Source organism: Heteronotia binoei, chromosome 17 (genome assembly GCF_032191835.1).
Source record: "Heteronotia binoei isolate CCM8104 ecotype False Entrance Well chromosome 17, APGP_CSIRO_Hbin_v1, whole genome shotgun sequence".
NCBI lineage: Eukaryota > Metazoa > Chordata > Lepidosauria > Squamata > Gekkonidae > Heteronotia > Heteronotia binoei.
Genome location: NC_083239.1, coordinates 28,302,295 through 28,318,377, shown reverse-complemented (window position 1 = coordinate 28,318,377; position 16,083 = coordinate 28,302,295). Strand labels below are relative to the sequence as shown.

At 47.0% G+C, this 16,083-nt stretch overlaps 1 protein-coding gene across 3 annotated transcripts in view; it reads left to right on the top strand.

Annotated features, from left to right (window-relative positions):
* Positions 1-3,880: 3,880 nt before the first annotated feature.
* Positions 3,881-16,083, top strand: part of HIVEP3 (HIVEP zinc finger 3) — a 69,325-nt gene continuing 57,122 nt past the window's right edge. For all 3 annotated transcript variants that reach the window (XM_060258627.1, XM_060258626.1, XM_060258625.1), the window contains exons 1-2: positions 3,881-9,476; positions 11,029-11,174. In XM_060258627.1, coding sequence (XP_060114610.1) covers positions 4,437-9,476; positions 11,029-11,174 — 5,186 coding nt within the window. In that variant the 5' untranslated portion in view covers positions 3,881-4,436. The remainder of the gene's footprint in view (positions 9,477-11,028; positions 11,175-16,083) is intronic.

The following is a 16,083-nucleotide window of genomic DNA, read 5'->3' as shown; positions in this document are numbered from 1 at the left end:
TTACTTGGGAGTATCAATTTCTCCACCTTGAACATATGAAGCTGCCTGATTATAGCCCTATTCACATATTTCTGTTAATCAGGGGTGGAATTCTAGCAGGAGCTTCTTTGCATATTAGGCCACACACCCCTGATGTAGCCAATCTTCTAAGAGCTTACAAAAAAGAGCCTTGTAAACTCCAGAAGGATTGGCTACATCCGGGGTGTGTAGTCTAATATGCAGAGGAGGTCCTGCTAGAATTTCGCCCCTACTGTTAATGCATGTACATCCTGGATGTGTGCATGTATAACAAATGTGTATGTATACAAATCAGGGCGTGTGCACTTTACAGATTAAGGTGGGGGGTCGGTACCAGGATAAAGGGGGGCTTTAAATCACACATTGGATTGTGAATGATTTGAAATTAACATGAGGATTACTCATTGCCTATGTAAAAGAAAACAAGAACAACTGTACATTGACGATACACATGTTCACTTGTAAACTCATGAAAAAAACTACTGAGACAGACCCTTACTCTATAAGAGCAGTATTGTCCATTTTGACTGGCAGCAACTCTCCAAGGAGATCTTTCACATTATATATTCCCTGCTACTTTGATGGGGGATGCTGGGGGTTGAATTTAGGATGGTTTTGCAGATGCTTTGCCCTGGAGCCATGGCTCTACCCCAGACCATGACACCATTTAGTGTGCTGTACTCATACACACAGCATCAGTGCAGGGAGACCAGTTCCTCACACCTCCATAGCTCAGTGGATGATCTTGGGTAAGTCACTCTTGAGGGCAGTAGACCAAAATAAACACGTTTCAGGATATTTGTGATGTATTTTAGCTCTTCTGATTGGCACATTCAAAAAAACCGCATGGTGCAGTCATCCTTAAAGGATCCTGGGTGTCGATGCTGGGACACTTGCCAATCAGAGTAGATGATTGTGAACTAGATGGACCAATAGTCAGATTCAGGGCTTTTTTGTAGTAGGAACTCCTTTGCATATTAGGCCACACACCCCTGATGTAGCCAATCCTCCAAGTGCTTACAGGGCTCTTAGTGCAGGGCCTACTGTAAGCTCCAGGTGGATTAGCTACATCAGGGGTGTGTGGCCTAATATGCAAAGGAGTTCCTGCTACAAAAAAAAAAAGCCCTGGTCAGATTCAATATCATTAAACCCTGCCAGTGCTGGATTAAACCCTGTGGAGGCCCCTAGGCAATCGAAATCTTGGGGGCCCCCTTGCAAATTATCTCAGAGTCTGAGCACCTGCCCCACCGCCCATGGCCCCCACTGTAGCCTGCAGGCACCTTCTTAAAAGCCCCTTTTACTAAGCTGTAGGGAAGAGGCAGAGAGAGGCAAACTTGGCGACATCGCCAGCAGCAGCCGCACCAGGCAAGTTGGGCAAAAAGCAGCTCAGTTGCTGGCTGAGCGTGGAGGCTGGGAGGGCTGCAAGCAGAGGGAAAAGGGGAGGGGGAGCTGGTGTGGGGCCCCTAAAGGCATGGGGGCCCACAGACCAGTGCCTACTTAGCCTAATCGTTAATCCAGCTTTGCACCCTGCAGCTACACAAACAATGACAATTGAAGGGTGGTCTCTTGATACTGAACATGCACTGATATTCTGCTTTGTGGGTTATGTGGTGCTGAAGGTCTTCACTCTTATTTACTTTATGAAAGCTCCAGAGAATGTGTCTGTGCTCCTTTGCTAGGTAATGATTCCATTAATTAAGGGGGGGGGACCCTTGATTTTTCCCTAAATGATAAATTGGAACATGTAACCCATAAAACAACCCAACGTGGTGCAGCAGCTGCAGGACAAAAGTTGGAGTTAATTTCATTACATTGAATGCAAGTAGGTTGTTATGGTGACAGTTTACAGATTTAGATCACCTTGGTCATAAGCATCGTTGGGATTATACTTCTTAGTAAAGTCAGGGAGGGGTTCATTTAAAAAAAAACATCTGAATTAAAACAAGTAACAGTACTATTTTAAATTAAGAAGAAGAAAAAGACCGTAGATTTATACCCCGTCCTTCTCTCTGAATTAGAAAGCGGCTTTGTCTTCTTCCCCCACAGCAAAAACCCAGTGAGATAGGTGGGTTTGAGAGAGCTCAGCAGGGGCAGTTGGAAGCTAGATGGAAAGAGGCCATAGAATCACAATTGGAAGGGACCTCCAGGGTCAACCCACTGCACAATGGCAGGAAACTCACAAATACCTCCCCCACACCCCCAGTGACACGTGCTGCATGCCCAGAAGATGACCAAAAAACAAAACAAAACCCTGATCCGGAGATGGCCAAACTGGCCTGAAGAAAAATTGCTGCCTGACCCCAAAGTGGTAAACAGAATTCCATAGGTGTATAAAAAAGGGTCACAAGAACTAAGCACTGATGCAACTGGTCCTCAGCCGGAGCTAATTCTAGGCATGATAGAGAAGGGCCTGGCTACAGGCTGCCTTTCCCAGCAGTGGCCTCCCCACTAGCAGCTGGAAAGTGTCCCTGCTCTTGCTGAGACCATCAGAGGGAAGAGAGACCACACCAAGGCCCACTCCATCATGCCTAGACCCTGCTTTAGCAGAGCCCTCCTCTCTCCAGTTTCCAATTGCTTCTGATGATGTCATCATAGGGGAAGGAAGCAGCAGCCAGGGCTCATAGATAGTGGTTGGACACTAAAGGCTTGAAATGTTCAGCTGGGAGGTGTGGCATGTTGGAGGGGTGCCCAGCTGCTGTCTCCCTTCTGATTCCATCCATAGCAGTTGGAAGCTGGAGGGAGGGGATGCTTAGAATGAAGATGGGGCATGTTGGAGCAATGCCCAGCTGCTGCCTCCCTTCCCCTTATGACTCATCAACAGCAGCTGAAGTGGGAGGGAGGAGATGCTCAGCTGGAACAGGGTCTAGGTCAAGGGTGTCAAACATGTGGCCCAAGGACCGGATCAGGCCACTGGAGGGCTCTTATCAGGCTCTCAAGCAACTCACTGTCATCTGCTTCCTACTCTCTCTCTCTTGCTTGCTTCTGCATCACAACTTGCTTTGCCAGGCTTGCTCAACTGCACAAGAGGTACAGAGCAAAGCCTCTATTTTCTCCATTGGCTGACCAGCACATGAAGCAACTTTCATACAAAAGCTCACAATGCCCAGCCATTTCATGTTTTCCCCTGGGTCTTAGGCTCAAAGCATTGACCATGAGATTTCTGTAATGAATGTCCATAAATCACAAGTAGGTTTGCAACTTACAGACACACACCTGTACAACACCGGGATAGCATACTCAAGATTGCTGCAGCACAGACATTGTCCTCAAATTTTGACTCAGTACATCAGAGGAAGAGGTGTCAGTTACCAAAAACTGTTAAATAAACAAACTATTGCAAGAGTGCTGATCTTTTAAAGATATTTTATTTCAAGTTTTTTTAAAAGATCTTTAATTGTGTTCATCTGTGTCCTTTATAAGTTTATATCTCCGCTACCTGGTATTACATTTTACGACACACATGACCTGGCCTGACAAGGTCTCATTTATGTCAGATCTGGCCCTCTTAACAAATGAGTTCGACACCCCTGGTCTAGGCATTTTGGAGTAGTACCTGCCTTATGACTCCAACAGCAGATGGAAGTGAGAAGGAGGAGATGGTCAGTTAGAGCAGGATTTGGATATCTTGGATTAGTGTCTGGCTGCTGCCCCTCTTCCCCTCCATCCATTTGGAAACAGGAGATGCTCAATTGGATCAGAGTCTATGAATGGTGGTCTGTATGCTGCCTCTCCTGCCTCTGATGGTCAAAACAGTGGCCGTTGGGAGTTGGAGTAAAGGTCTTTGGATGATGCTTGAAATCTTATCAATGCAAATCATTTTCTGTTTTCTTTTTCTTCTCTTGTTTGCTTCCATTACAGAACTGTGAGCAGTAAGTTTTCCAAGGTCTCCGAGCACAGAGATCAGAAGAACGGGAAGACCAAGGGAGAAACATACACACGTACTGTTGAGTGCTGTTTTTCCTAGCCAAGGAGAGCAATAGTTATGAGATGAGCATTAGAGACTCAAGTTTACAAAGGTTTCCATAAAAGAAGAACAAAAGAGACATTGTGGATGGTTTCTTGTCTTTGAAGGCTTGCCACTGACGACTGCGCTGAAATGGCACGGTTTAAAGCCTCAACCCAGTTTGCAAGGCAAATATTTGGACTCACAGTTTTGAAAACTTTTCCCTTCTTTGAAGTAGCTTGTCGTGCATTACCAATGTGAACTTTATTGAACCACAACCCCCCCTTCCCCCCCTCTGGTATCAAATAGCAACTAGTGACACTTGAAATCTCAAGTCAACAACCCTGTCTTGGCAGCTCCGGCTTAGTAGCAAACGCAAGGCGGGGGATCGATGGAGGAGACCTTTCTTGTTTGTTAATGAAGCCTGCCCAAACCTTCCTGAAATAGCATTTTCCAGCTCCCTTGTGAAAAGGTCATGGATCCTGAACAAACCCAGAAGGGCACAAAGAAGGGCGAGGAAGGTCCAAGGAAAAGGCTGATCAAACGGGAGGCTTTCCAAGGCACTGTTTCATCTGCTGCAGCAGCGTATCCGGGCAGCTCTGTTCCTTTTCAAGGGTCTCCCCTCCAGGATATTGCATTGCAGCAGCATTTTCCAAGGGAAGAGACCCAGGAGCAAGGCACTCCAACGCACATCAAGCACTCCTCTTTCGAACCCTCATCCCACATTACCCAGCTTCCACCGCACTCCCTGTCACCTGCATTCATGCCTCCCAGGAAACAGGAACACATCCTGGAAGGGTCCACGTGGCAGTTAGTTGACCCAGCAAGAGCCAGCACCTCCAGCTCATTTCCATCAGCTGGGCTTCATTCCAGTCGTGGCCAGCTCTTGCCTTCTCACTCCTCCATTATTCCCGGAGAAGAGATGCCACCCGTTCCAAAGGTTTACGTCCCCCGTGCTTCACAGGTGTCCACAAAGCAATCGGAAGAAGTCCACAAGAAGGAGAAGAAGCCCCCAAAACCAGGCAAATATATTTGTCAGTACTGTAGCCGGCCTTGCGCCAAACCAAGTGTACTCCAAAAACACATCCGGTCGCACACGGGGGAACGACCGTATCCGTGCGTCCCGTGTGGTTTTTCCTTCAAAACCAAGAGCAATCTGTATAAACACAGGAAATCTCATGCTCACAGGATCAAAGCTGGGCTGGCCTCAGGAACCGGATCAGAATTGTATCCTTCTGGCTTGGAAATGGAGAGGATGGTTGCGGAGGAATTTGAAGAGCCTACTGAAGGAGAGAGCACAGATTCCGAGGAGGAGACCCGGACCACATCAAGCCAGTTGATAGAACTGACCCCCCGGCAGAAGCAAACAATGCTGTATGGGGCAGGAAGCCAGGGATCTAGCCAAGAGAGCAGCTCCTTTTCCCATTCCAGCATGTCTGTGTCATTTGAAGACAGCAGCCAGTTTGTGGAGCCAGTCTCTGAGCATGCCCAGAGTCATAAATTAGAGGAAACTCATACCATCAAGCAGAAGCTTGCTCTCCGACTGAGTGAAAGGAAAAAGGTAATTGAAGAACAGGCTTTCCTCAGCCCTGGTAGCAAAGGGAGCACTGAATCGGGCTATTTTTCCAGGTCTGAAAGTGCAGAACAGCAGGTCAGCCCACCCAATACCAATGCAAAATCTTATGCAGAAATTATTTTTGGCAAATGCGGGAGGATTGGTCAACGGACCGCCATGTTGTCTGCCACCACTGCCCAGGAATTCCCGCAGGTTTCGACAGAAGAGAAAGTTAGCACGGTCCCCTTGTCTGTGCCTAGAACCCAGGTTATTGAGCATATCACAAAGCTGATTACCATTAACGAAGCGGTGGTGGATACCAGCGAAATAGACAGTGTGAAGCCAAGGCGCAGTTCGTTGTCCAGACGCAGCAGCATTGAGTCGCCGAAATCTGGTGCATACCGAGAACCGTTTCAGTTAGAAATCAAATCGGGTAGTCAGCTTGATTCGTCCAAGTCTTTGACCTCCCACATGGAAAAAATGAAGCCTGAACAATCACTGCTATCACTCCAGCAATCCCACAGTGCCACAGAGACAGTGCCTCTCCTAAGAAGCCACTCGATGCCTTCTGCTGCATGCACTATGAGTTCCACTCATCCCTTTCGAGGTAGCTATTCTTTTGATGACCGCATCACAGAATCGGGGGTCTCAAGTCGCAGTCAGGTGTCTTCATCCCACCCTCGGATGCTAAAACGGCAGCCTGCCATTGAGCTACCTTTGGGAGTGGAATATAGTACTGAGGAGGGGAGCACAGCCAGCAAAGAAACCATTTCTAAACCTGTGGAAGAGCAAGAAGCCAAGGAGAGTGAGCAGACCAAAAAGTCTAGAAAGGGCCCGAAAGTGAAAGGGTTCATGTATGAATGTAACATTTGCGGTGCTCGGTACAAGAAAAGGGATAATTATGAAGCGCACAAAAAATATTATTGTTCAGAACTCCAGATCTCCAAGCCTCGTTCTTCCAGTTCTCATACCTCATCAGAATCTGAGAAAGTGTTTGCAGAATCTGATCCTTGGCCACAGGTCATGCATTATAAGCTAGGAAGCAGTTTAGAGCTTACACCGCTGAGGAAAAGGCGTAAAGAAAAGAGTCTTGGCGATGATGAAGACCCTCCTTCTTTTGAGTTGACTGACACTTCTTCATCCAGCACCAGGCCAGCCAGTCAGTATATTAGCCGGAAATCCACTGATGTAGCCTTGACCCTAACTTCTGAGTCCATTAAATCACCAGCAGAACCCAGTACATCTATGCCATTGTCTGATGTCAGTGTAAGCTTTCACTCTCGAAGTGGAAAACCTGCTTTTAGCATGGAAATCAAGGAGAGGAGAACCACCTCAAAAGAGATTTCAGTTATCCAACACACAAGCTCCTTTGAGAAGTCTGACTCAATAGAACAGCTAAGCGGCTTAGAAGGAGAAGAGAAGCTTCATTTGCAGTATTCATCTCGGCCTGCGGTTCCACATGGCCGGCCATCTCATTCCCTGCAGCCGAAGCTTGTCCGTCAACCCAACATCCAAGTTCCCGAGATCCTAGTTACAGAAGAGCCAGACAGACCTGAGACTGAACCTGAGCCTCCACCTAAAGAGCCAGAAAAAACAGAGGAATTTCAGTGGCCACAGAGAAGCCAGTCTCTCTCCCAACTTCCTGCAGAGAAACTACCACCCAAGAAAAAGAGGCTCCGACTAGCGGAAATGGCTCAGTCTTCTGGTGAGTCCAGTTTTGAGTCTGTGAGAAGCCCAAGTCAGGAAAGTAGCATCTCCCATGGCTCTAGCCGTTCAACTTCCTTCGAGCGAGAGGAAGCTGGTTCCCAGGCCTCTGAATCCCACACAAAACCTCTTGGTATTGGGCCACATATGCTAATGGTACCAAGCCACCATCAACACCCCCACCATTCCCGAGAAATGCGGAGATCTGCTTCTGAACAGTCGCCCAATGTCTCTCACTCCTCCACTATATCCGAGACCCGCAGCAAATCATTTGACTATGGAAGCCTGTCCTCCTCTTCTGCCTCTGCATCCCGCACCCCAACAACAACAACAGCGACACTGGAGAGGCGGAAATGTTTCCTGGTTCGACAGGCGTCTCTCACTAGGCATCCAGAGCACGAACCAGACTCTGCTTCCAAAGGAGGGACAGAGACAGAGGACACCTTGCAACCTTCAAGCAAGTCTTCGGTTGCAGGTTTGCCTCTCCAGCACCCTTCTTTGTCTTCCTCTTCCTCTCATGGAGGCTACACGAGTGAGAAGGGCCAGCCAAAAGACTGCTCTGAGGCCACTGATCCCCATTCCTACACCGAAGCTCTGCAAGTGTTCCATCATCCGTCCCCACAGTTCACCCTTCACGAAAAGCAATATGTGGGCCCCCAGATCTCTCTCTTGCCATTCCAGCACCTTTTGCCTCACTCAGGAGGACCGTCTGTAGAGCTCTTCTCCAGTCAGGTCATGACGGACATCTTCTCTGGCTCCTACTGCATTCCACAGATACCTCATTCCATATTCCAGAACCCTCCCCTTCCTCTACAAGAAGCTTTGCTGCACCCAGGCCAGCTACACATTACTCCTCCACTAATGTCACACCCTGCCGATGTGCAACTCCGGCAAAGCCCATCCCTCATCCCCGTACACTACCCAGGTTCCCCACCACTCCCTTCTGCCTTTTTTCTTCCCCTTCAGTCCCAGCTGGCTCTCCAGTTGCCAAGTGACATTGGAGCCCATTTACCCCAAATCAAATCCAGCTTATCTCCGCCGATCGGAAGGTCCAGTTTCTCCCCACCTGCAGACTACAGCTCTGAAAGCAGGCTGCATATTTTGACTCGCCCAGCTAGTCCCTCGGCATCTGTCTGCATATCTCAGTTGGTTGTACCTGCTCGTTCTGAACCCGTAGTGTCCCTCGTGGTCCCCGTTCGCATTCAGACCAACATGCCATCCTATGGGAGCGCTATGTACACAACCCTTTCTCAGATCCTGGTCACCCAATCCCACTGCAGCGCCTCTTCTATCATTCTGCCAAAATTTGATGATTATCAAACAAAGGGGACCTTGGTCTGCACTGCTAACGTTCATGGCATTGGTCTCGATTTGGCGCAGATGATCACAGACGAGCAGAGGGCCTTGTTCCAGAATCCCTACTTGAGACTGCCCTTGCCCCTGTCTGAAAGAAAAGGTTACATTCCCCTCAGTTCCACAGCAGAAAGCATCTTGGGTCTAGAGGTGAGCACATCAACCGCAGGAGGAAGCAAACGGATGCTGTCTCCGGCTGGGAGCTTGGAGCTTACCATGGAAACGCAGCAGCAAAAAAGGGTGAAGGAGGAAGAATTCTCTGAATCAGAAGAGAAGCTGGAAGTAGTGAAGGCCCCAAGTGCAATAGAGGAAGAGAAGAAATGGGACCAAAGGAGAGCCAAGGGTGAAACGCCACCAAACATGTCCCCTGAACCATCAAAATCGCAGGAAACCCAGAGGACTTTACGGGCAGTATTGCCGCAGCCTGAGGCCCAAGAGGACTATGACCACCAGGCTGGCAAACCATTAGGAAACAAAGACTCTCCGCAGATGGTGAAGAAGGAAGATTCCAAAGATCCAGTGGAACTGCCTGCAGCCAACCCGCCAAGCCCGGCTCTTCCCTCCGAGGCTGCTCGGAGTTCAAAGAAGTCTCCAGATGGTACAGACGTTAAGAAGGTACTCCAGTTCCCTAGTCTCCATACCACTACTAATGTCAGTTGGTGCTATCTAAATTACATTAAGCCAAATCACATCCAGCAAATTGACCGGCGGTCCTCGGTGTATGCCAGCTGGTGCGTTAGTTTGTATAACCCCAACCTCCCAGGTATACCCACGAAGGTGGCCCTCTCGCTCCTGTGCTCCAAGCAGAAAGCGAGCAAAGAAACGTACACCATGGCTGCTGCTCCACGTCTGGATTCAGGGAGGCTGGTACCCTCGAGCTCCATGAATGCCAAAATGTCAGAGGTAAGGAAACCGTTTTCTTTGGCCTTCCCTGTTTGTAGGTAAGAATTGCGGGGAGAAGGGAGTGTTTGGGATGTGTTTGAAGAACTGGTTTAGAGAAACTTGCTTCTATTGACAATCACTTTATCCAAAGGGCTTTCCAAAACACTAGCTCTGCTGCTGAATATGAATTGTTTTTTTTAATACCAGCATGAGTGCATGTACGTCTCAGTGAAGTACCACAAGTTTTAAAAATGATCAGATCAAGATTTATTTTTGCAGTGATTTTTCACTGGGCACGTTTTATGGTGTGTTGAAGTGAAGACCACTGGGGAGGGGATGTTGTATGATATTTGGGTGCATTGCATATAGGACTAGTTTAATAGTATATTAACAGTACTGCTTCAGAGAGAACGTTCAGATCAAGTTAAGACTGTTTAGGGGATTGTTACCAACATTTTTCCTTCCTTCCTCCCTCCCCTCCCCTCCCTCATCCTCTTACAGTTCTCTAAGAACAGGGGCAGTGTTTATATGATCCATCTTCAGCACTGGCTATGCACAATGCTTTGATTGCTAGGACTAGGGACATCCTTTTGGGATTCACCCCAGACTGTGAATCAGGGTAAATTTAAGGAATAGGTAATCCAGATATTGGAGAGTCTCCAAGTGCAGGCAACAGTTTGCAGAAAAATATCCCGGGGAACCTGGAACTCCTCTCCTCCCCCCACCCCCCACACACATCCTGTTGGATCAAATTCTACAGGACAGGGAGGAGGTCAAGTAAACAGGCAGTGCTCGAAAAAGCAGACTGGAACAGGAGTCCCAGGCAGACAGGGAGCAGCCTAATTCAACACTCTTACTACACAATAAGCTTGGGCTTTTGATAAAAATCTTAATTGAGTTTCCCTGAAGACTTGCTAAATAGCAAACAGTTAAGCTGCAACTGATCACAAAGCAGCCTGAGAGACCACAAGAACACCTAGGGCAGGGGTTCCCAACTTGGAGCCTGGGGTGGTGGTGCCATGGTGCCCTCTGATGCCTTTTCTGATGCCCGCCAAGTGTTTATGGGGGTGGGTGGCGACAGGAATGACTTTTGCCCGGAAAGGCTTCTGAATGACTACTGGATTTTTAATTGGCTGTGCAGATCCTTTAAAAAGCTGCTGTGCCAATCATTTTATGGCTGGCTGTATCTCTTGGAGTAGTCATTTGGTTGCTGTGTCCACCATACCATGTCAGAATTCCAAATGTGCCACAGGCTCAAAAAGATTGGAGGCCCCTGACCTAGGTGGACTCAGTCCCAATTTTTTACTGCCTTACATGTAAAATAATTGTGCTTCCCTATCTTGTAATGCTGGTTTCTTTCCCAAGTGCCACAGAGCCCAGTTCTGCCTGTCCCCCTGGACCATTTACGGTAGGAAACTTGACAACAAATCCCAATAGGAAAGCTTAAGTTTAGTCCCCGTGTGACTCTTGGACTCCCCCCCCCTTCCACAGAAGAGTCTTGTTTGAAGTATCTGCATTCATTGCAGCCCTTTGAACCATAATAAACAATTGCTTTGATCTTTTGGGGAGGTAGGTTCATCTGCCTTCACTCCTTCCCAATGAAGGTCGAAAAGACATAGCAAGAACTGACAAAGAAGAGGAGAAAAAAGGGAAACCAGAAGACGACGTTCCTGCATCCAAAAGAGGGGAACCCGCCAGGATCAAGATCTTTGAAGGAGGGTGAGTGTTGACTGGCAGTTCCACCTTGGGCAGTGTCCATTTGATGAACACCTGTCCTTTTCAGAGCATCTCCATGTCAGTAAAAGATGCCACATTGAAATCAGTAGAGGGGTAAACCAGGTACGGACTCCAGTTGTTTCTTTTTTCTGTGTCTGTCCGTCATCTTCCCTCTAGAGGTCCATATGCCCCATTTCCTTGCTCTAGCCAGTGGTTCAAAAGAGTTGGGGGGGAAGAGGAATTATACCTTGCAGAGGTTTGCAGACAGAAGGGATATTGTGATGCGAAACTGCACTGTATTCGCCAACTTGTCTTAGAGCCTTCAGCTTGGATCATGCTTTGTTAAGCATCTTAGTGGAAGCAAGGGCTGTCTTCTGGGTTGATCGTGAGGCCGATGCCATTTGTGCACATGTAGGCAGCAATCCACCATCAGAACATGCCTGCCTATTCATAGGAATAACTTGTTCCTTTCATGCACACTTGTGTCTATGTTGGATTTAGGCATGGTTATGCATACTGTAGCCTAGGGGCAGGATTTATGAGTCAAATTGTAGAGCGGTTTCTTTATATACATTAGGTTCCTGGTCCAGTCCCAGGAATCCACAATGACAGAACCTTGGGTAGCAAAAAAACAGTGGAAGATTGTTTTCGCTTTGTGGCCATGGAGAGCCACTGCCACTCAGAGTAGACAACACTGAATTAGATGTACTAATGATCTGACTTGGTGTACAGTAGTTGTGTACATTGATTTTTAATATGGTATTCCCACGTGTGCATAACAAATCAGTAGCAGGTTCCCCCCCACCAATCAAATTTCTGCACATGGACTGAGGTAATAACATTTACCCTTCTGTTAATTCTCAGCCATCCCATACAAAGCCAGGTTTGCCTGTCACAAGTACTTTGTTTATGTATTTTGATGGGCTTCCATTTTTCGTTTCCAAACTTGCCCTTTGAATAAGGTAGAACTTTATATATATGAAGCAGATAAGGTCTATACAAACTGAATTTTTCCAGGTCTGGTTTGGAAGGCATCATCACATCCTCAGAAGCGTGCTGCCTCTACGGAAGCCTCAAAGGGACATGCCTCAGGCAACAGATCAGCCTTGGGAAGGAGTCATGTTGTCCCTGAGATAGCCTGAAATCAGTGGAGCGATTCGGAAATGTTAGATTGTGGGCTGTAGGGTGAATCTAACCAACATTTCTACACAGTCTTGCTTAATTTCCCCTCCTTACTACAGCTCCTGTCTCACTTGGCTTATGTTCATGCAGGGCCCATGATTCCCCCCCCCCCAATAACCTTTTTGGGTAGTCTAAATGGGAACTGTTCTCCCCTTTTCATCAGCAGGAAAGGTGGTTGGATCCACTCCAGTGGTCTCACCCTCCCCCCTTTAGATGGTAACGTAGATGCCAAATGCAAAGCTACAGCTTGCTTCAGCCACGGCCTCAGACTTCATCCCCAAAATTCAGGCCTGAAGCCATCAGTGCCAGAATGAGCTCTGCTTGATCTAAGCCATTGTTCTGCTCGCCTCCTTTGGCTTTACTTGGACATGCATAGGTGTGGGTGTGTGAGAGAGAGTGAGTGAGGGAAAGCAAGAGAGAGATTTTCCCTTAGAATCTCCATTGTGTGTTCTTTCGTAGTCTCTTCGCATAGACAAGTGAAAACATCTTATTCCAAAGGGAATTTGCTGCTTGGTATTCTATGTAAATCATATTGATTAGTTTAGCTGACTCAATTTTTCTATTGTGTGAATAGTTTTCATTTGCATTTTAAAAATGGTTGTAAACCTTACCATGCCTGGTTTTTCTGTTGAAAGCAATTTATAAATATTGGAGACTGAGTGGGGGAGGGGGGTTTGAAATATCTCATCCCTGGCCATTCAACTTGAGAATTCCTATTTTGATTTCCCTTCTCCCTCGTATGAAATGAACCTACAATTCTGTATTTGTTTTGCACTGTTTTGTTTCCTTGCACTGAAGTATTTCTGTAATACATACACATTTTTGTTACATTGTGCATGAAATACATCAGCTTGAGAGTTTTTCATGTAAATAATATCCATTATTTGCACACATACTGTATAGATTGTGTGGGAAAACTGCTTTACATATGCAAGTCTACAAAACCAAGAGCGGAAAACAGAACCAAAATCTGAGAGAGAAATACAGACAAATATACAAGAAGTGAAATGGGGAACACACATACATCCCTCATTAATATAGTTAATGCCACATATGAGTATGGGTGTGTATCTTGCACATGCTCAGCCCAGATATCTAGATGATACCCAAGATCAGGGCTTTTTTGTAGCAGGAACTCCTTTGCATATTAGGCCACACACCCCTGAGGTAGCCAATCCTCAAAGAGCTTACAGGACTCTTAGTACAAGCCCTTCTGTAAGCTCCAGGAGGATTGGCTACCTCAGGGGTGTGTGGCCTAATATGCAAAGGAGTTCCTGCTACAAAAAAAAGCCCTGTCCCAGATCATGTCACTGTCAGCATCTGGAATTTGCCATGGTCATCTCAGCTGGGTGAAGTATCTATGGTAACCAAATGGGAGGTTGCTTGATCCTTTGGGGATGAATTCAGGGACTGTTATTCAACAATAACAGTCTTTGGGCATGTAGAGTAGAGATGGAAGATGCAGATTTTCAAAGGAGGGAGGGATTTAAAGGGGAAAAAATCCCTTTGTCTGTTAATCTCAACAATAACAGATGCAAGTAGGGTTGCCAATCTCCAGTTGAGGGAAGGGGATCCCCTGGTTTGGAGGCCCTTCCTCCACTTCAGGGTCATCAGAAAGTGATGGGGGGCGGAGAGGGAAATGTCTGCTGGGCACTCCATTGTACTCTATGGAGACCGATTCCCACAGGGTATAATAGAGAATTTATCTGGGGCTCTGGGGGGCTGTTTTTTTGAGGTAAAAAAAGTAAATGTAGTCCCCTGTGCAAGCACCAGTCATTTCCGACTCTAGGGTGACGTTGCATCACTACGTTTTCATGACAGACTTTTTATGGGGTGGTTTGCCATTGCCTTCCCCTGTCATCTACACTTCCGCCCCAGCAAGCTGGGTACTCATTTTACCAACCTTGGAAGGATGGAAGGCTGAGTCAACCTGGAGCTGGCTACCTGAACCCAGCTTCCACTGGGATTAAACTCAGGTTGTGAGCAGAGCTTGGACTGGAGTACTGCAGCTTTACCACTCTGTGCCATGGGGCTCTTTCTTTTCTTTAAAGGCAACCTTTATAGGCATAACCTATAAAGAGAAAGAGAAAAATACAGGCCAAGATAGAAGGAAACAGTCCTCATGCCATAGCTGATTTCCCATTGGATCTTTTGAAGCCCCACCTGTCTTTGGGCATGTAGAGTAGAGATGGAAGATGCAAATTTTCAAAGGAGGGAGGAATATAAAGAAAAAAAACCCTTGTCTGATGATATCAACAATGACAGTTGCCAGTAGGGTTGGCAATCTCCAGCTGGGGGTGGGGAATCTCCTGGTTTGGAGGCTCTCCCTCCACTTCAAGGTCATCAGAAAGCAGTGGGGGGAGAAGAGGGAAATGTCTGCTGGGCACTCCGTTATACCCTATGGAGACCAATTCCCATAGGGTATAATGGAGAATTTATCTGTGGGTATCTGGGGCTCGGGGGGGGGGGGCTGTTTGTTTGAGGTAGAGGCACCAAATTTTCAGCATAGCATCTGGTGTCTCTCCTCAAAACATGCTCCAAGTTTCAAAATGATTGGACCAGGCAGTCCAATTCTATGAGCCCCAAAAGAAGGTGCCCCTATCCTTCATTTTTCCAAATGGAGAGAAGGCATTTAAAAGGTGGCCCGTTTAAATGTGATAGCCAAAACTCCCTTCAGAGTGCAATCATGCTTGTCACAGCCTTACTCCTGGATCTGGCTCCAAAGTCCCCAAATATTTCTTGATTCGGACTTGGTAACCCTAGACACCAGACCAGTTAATACCAGTGTTGTGCCTTTGGCTGCCTTCATGGGCCAGATCCTACCAGCTCTTCTATTCAGTGTTACCCAGTTCTCTTCCTCAGTCCAATGCTGCATGGGTCTTCTCCATAGGGGTTCCATATTTCTGGGCGTAACCTTTTTGGTAGTGGCTAGTCTCTTTCTTTGCGAGTGTAAGAGCCAGTAGGATCCAACCCATTATATTTCTCTTTGAGTTCTTTGATATACAGAGATAGCATAAACCACTTTGATTCTCCACAGAATGGGCACAGACAGACCTGCCCAGAGTTATGCAAACCCTGTATGAACTCATGTGTCATATATGCCTTGATTTGCTGTGTTACTTTCCAGGGTAGTGAGAACAGCTGCTATACAGGAGTAGTTTTTCTTGCAGCAATCCCTGTCTTGTGGAACAATCTCCCCCTTTGAGGTGGGGTTGCCAGCTCTGGGTTGGGGAACTCCTGGAGATTTAGAGGCAGAACCTGCAAAGGATGGAGTTTGGAGAAGAGAGGGAGCTCAGCAGGGATGTGACACCATAGGGTCCGCCCTCCGAAGCAGCCATTTTCTCCAGGGAGTTTATCATGGTCTGGAGATTGGTTGTAATTCCAGATCTCCAGGCCCCCCTCCCTACACCTGGAAACTGACAACCCAACCTGGAGGTCTTGACCCTCTCTACCATTAGAAAGCTCACAAAGTAGTGGATTTGAAGAAAGTAAACTGAGGCCAGAGTTGGTTTCATGTTCATTTTGCTTCTTGATGACATGGTTGGCTTGTTTGTTTGTTTTTTAAAAAAATCTCTTTAAACTCTTTTTGGTTTTGTTATTGGTTTTGTGCAAACCGAGTTGGGCCCTTGCAGGCATCAGGGAAAGAAGATTTAATTAATAACAATAAAATAAATGCAAAGTGACATCGATTTTTACAGGAAGGCAGCCATGGGGGTGGTAAAGGCAGGCC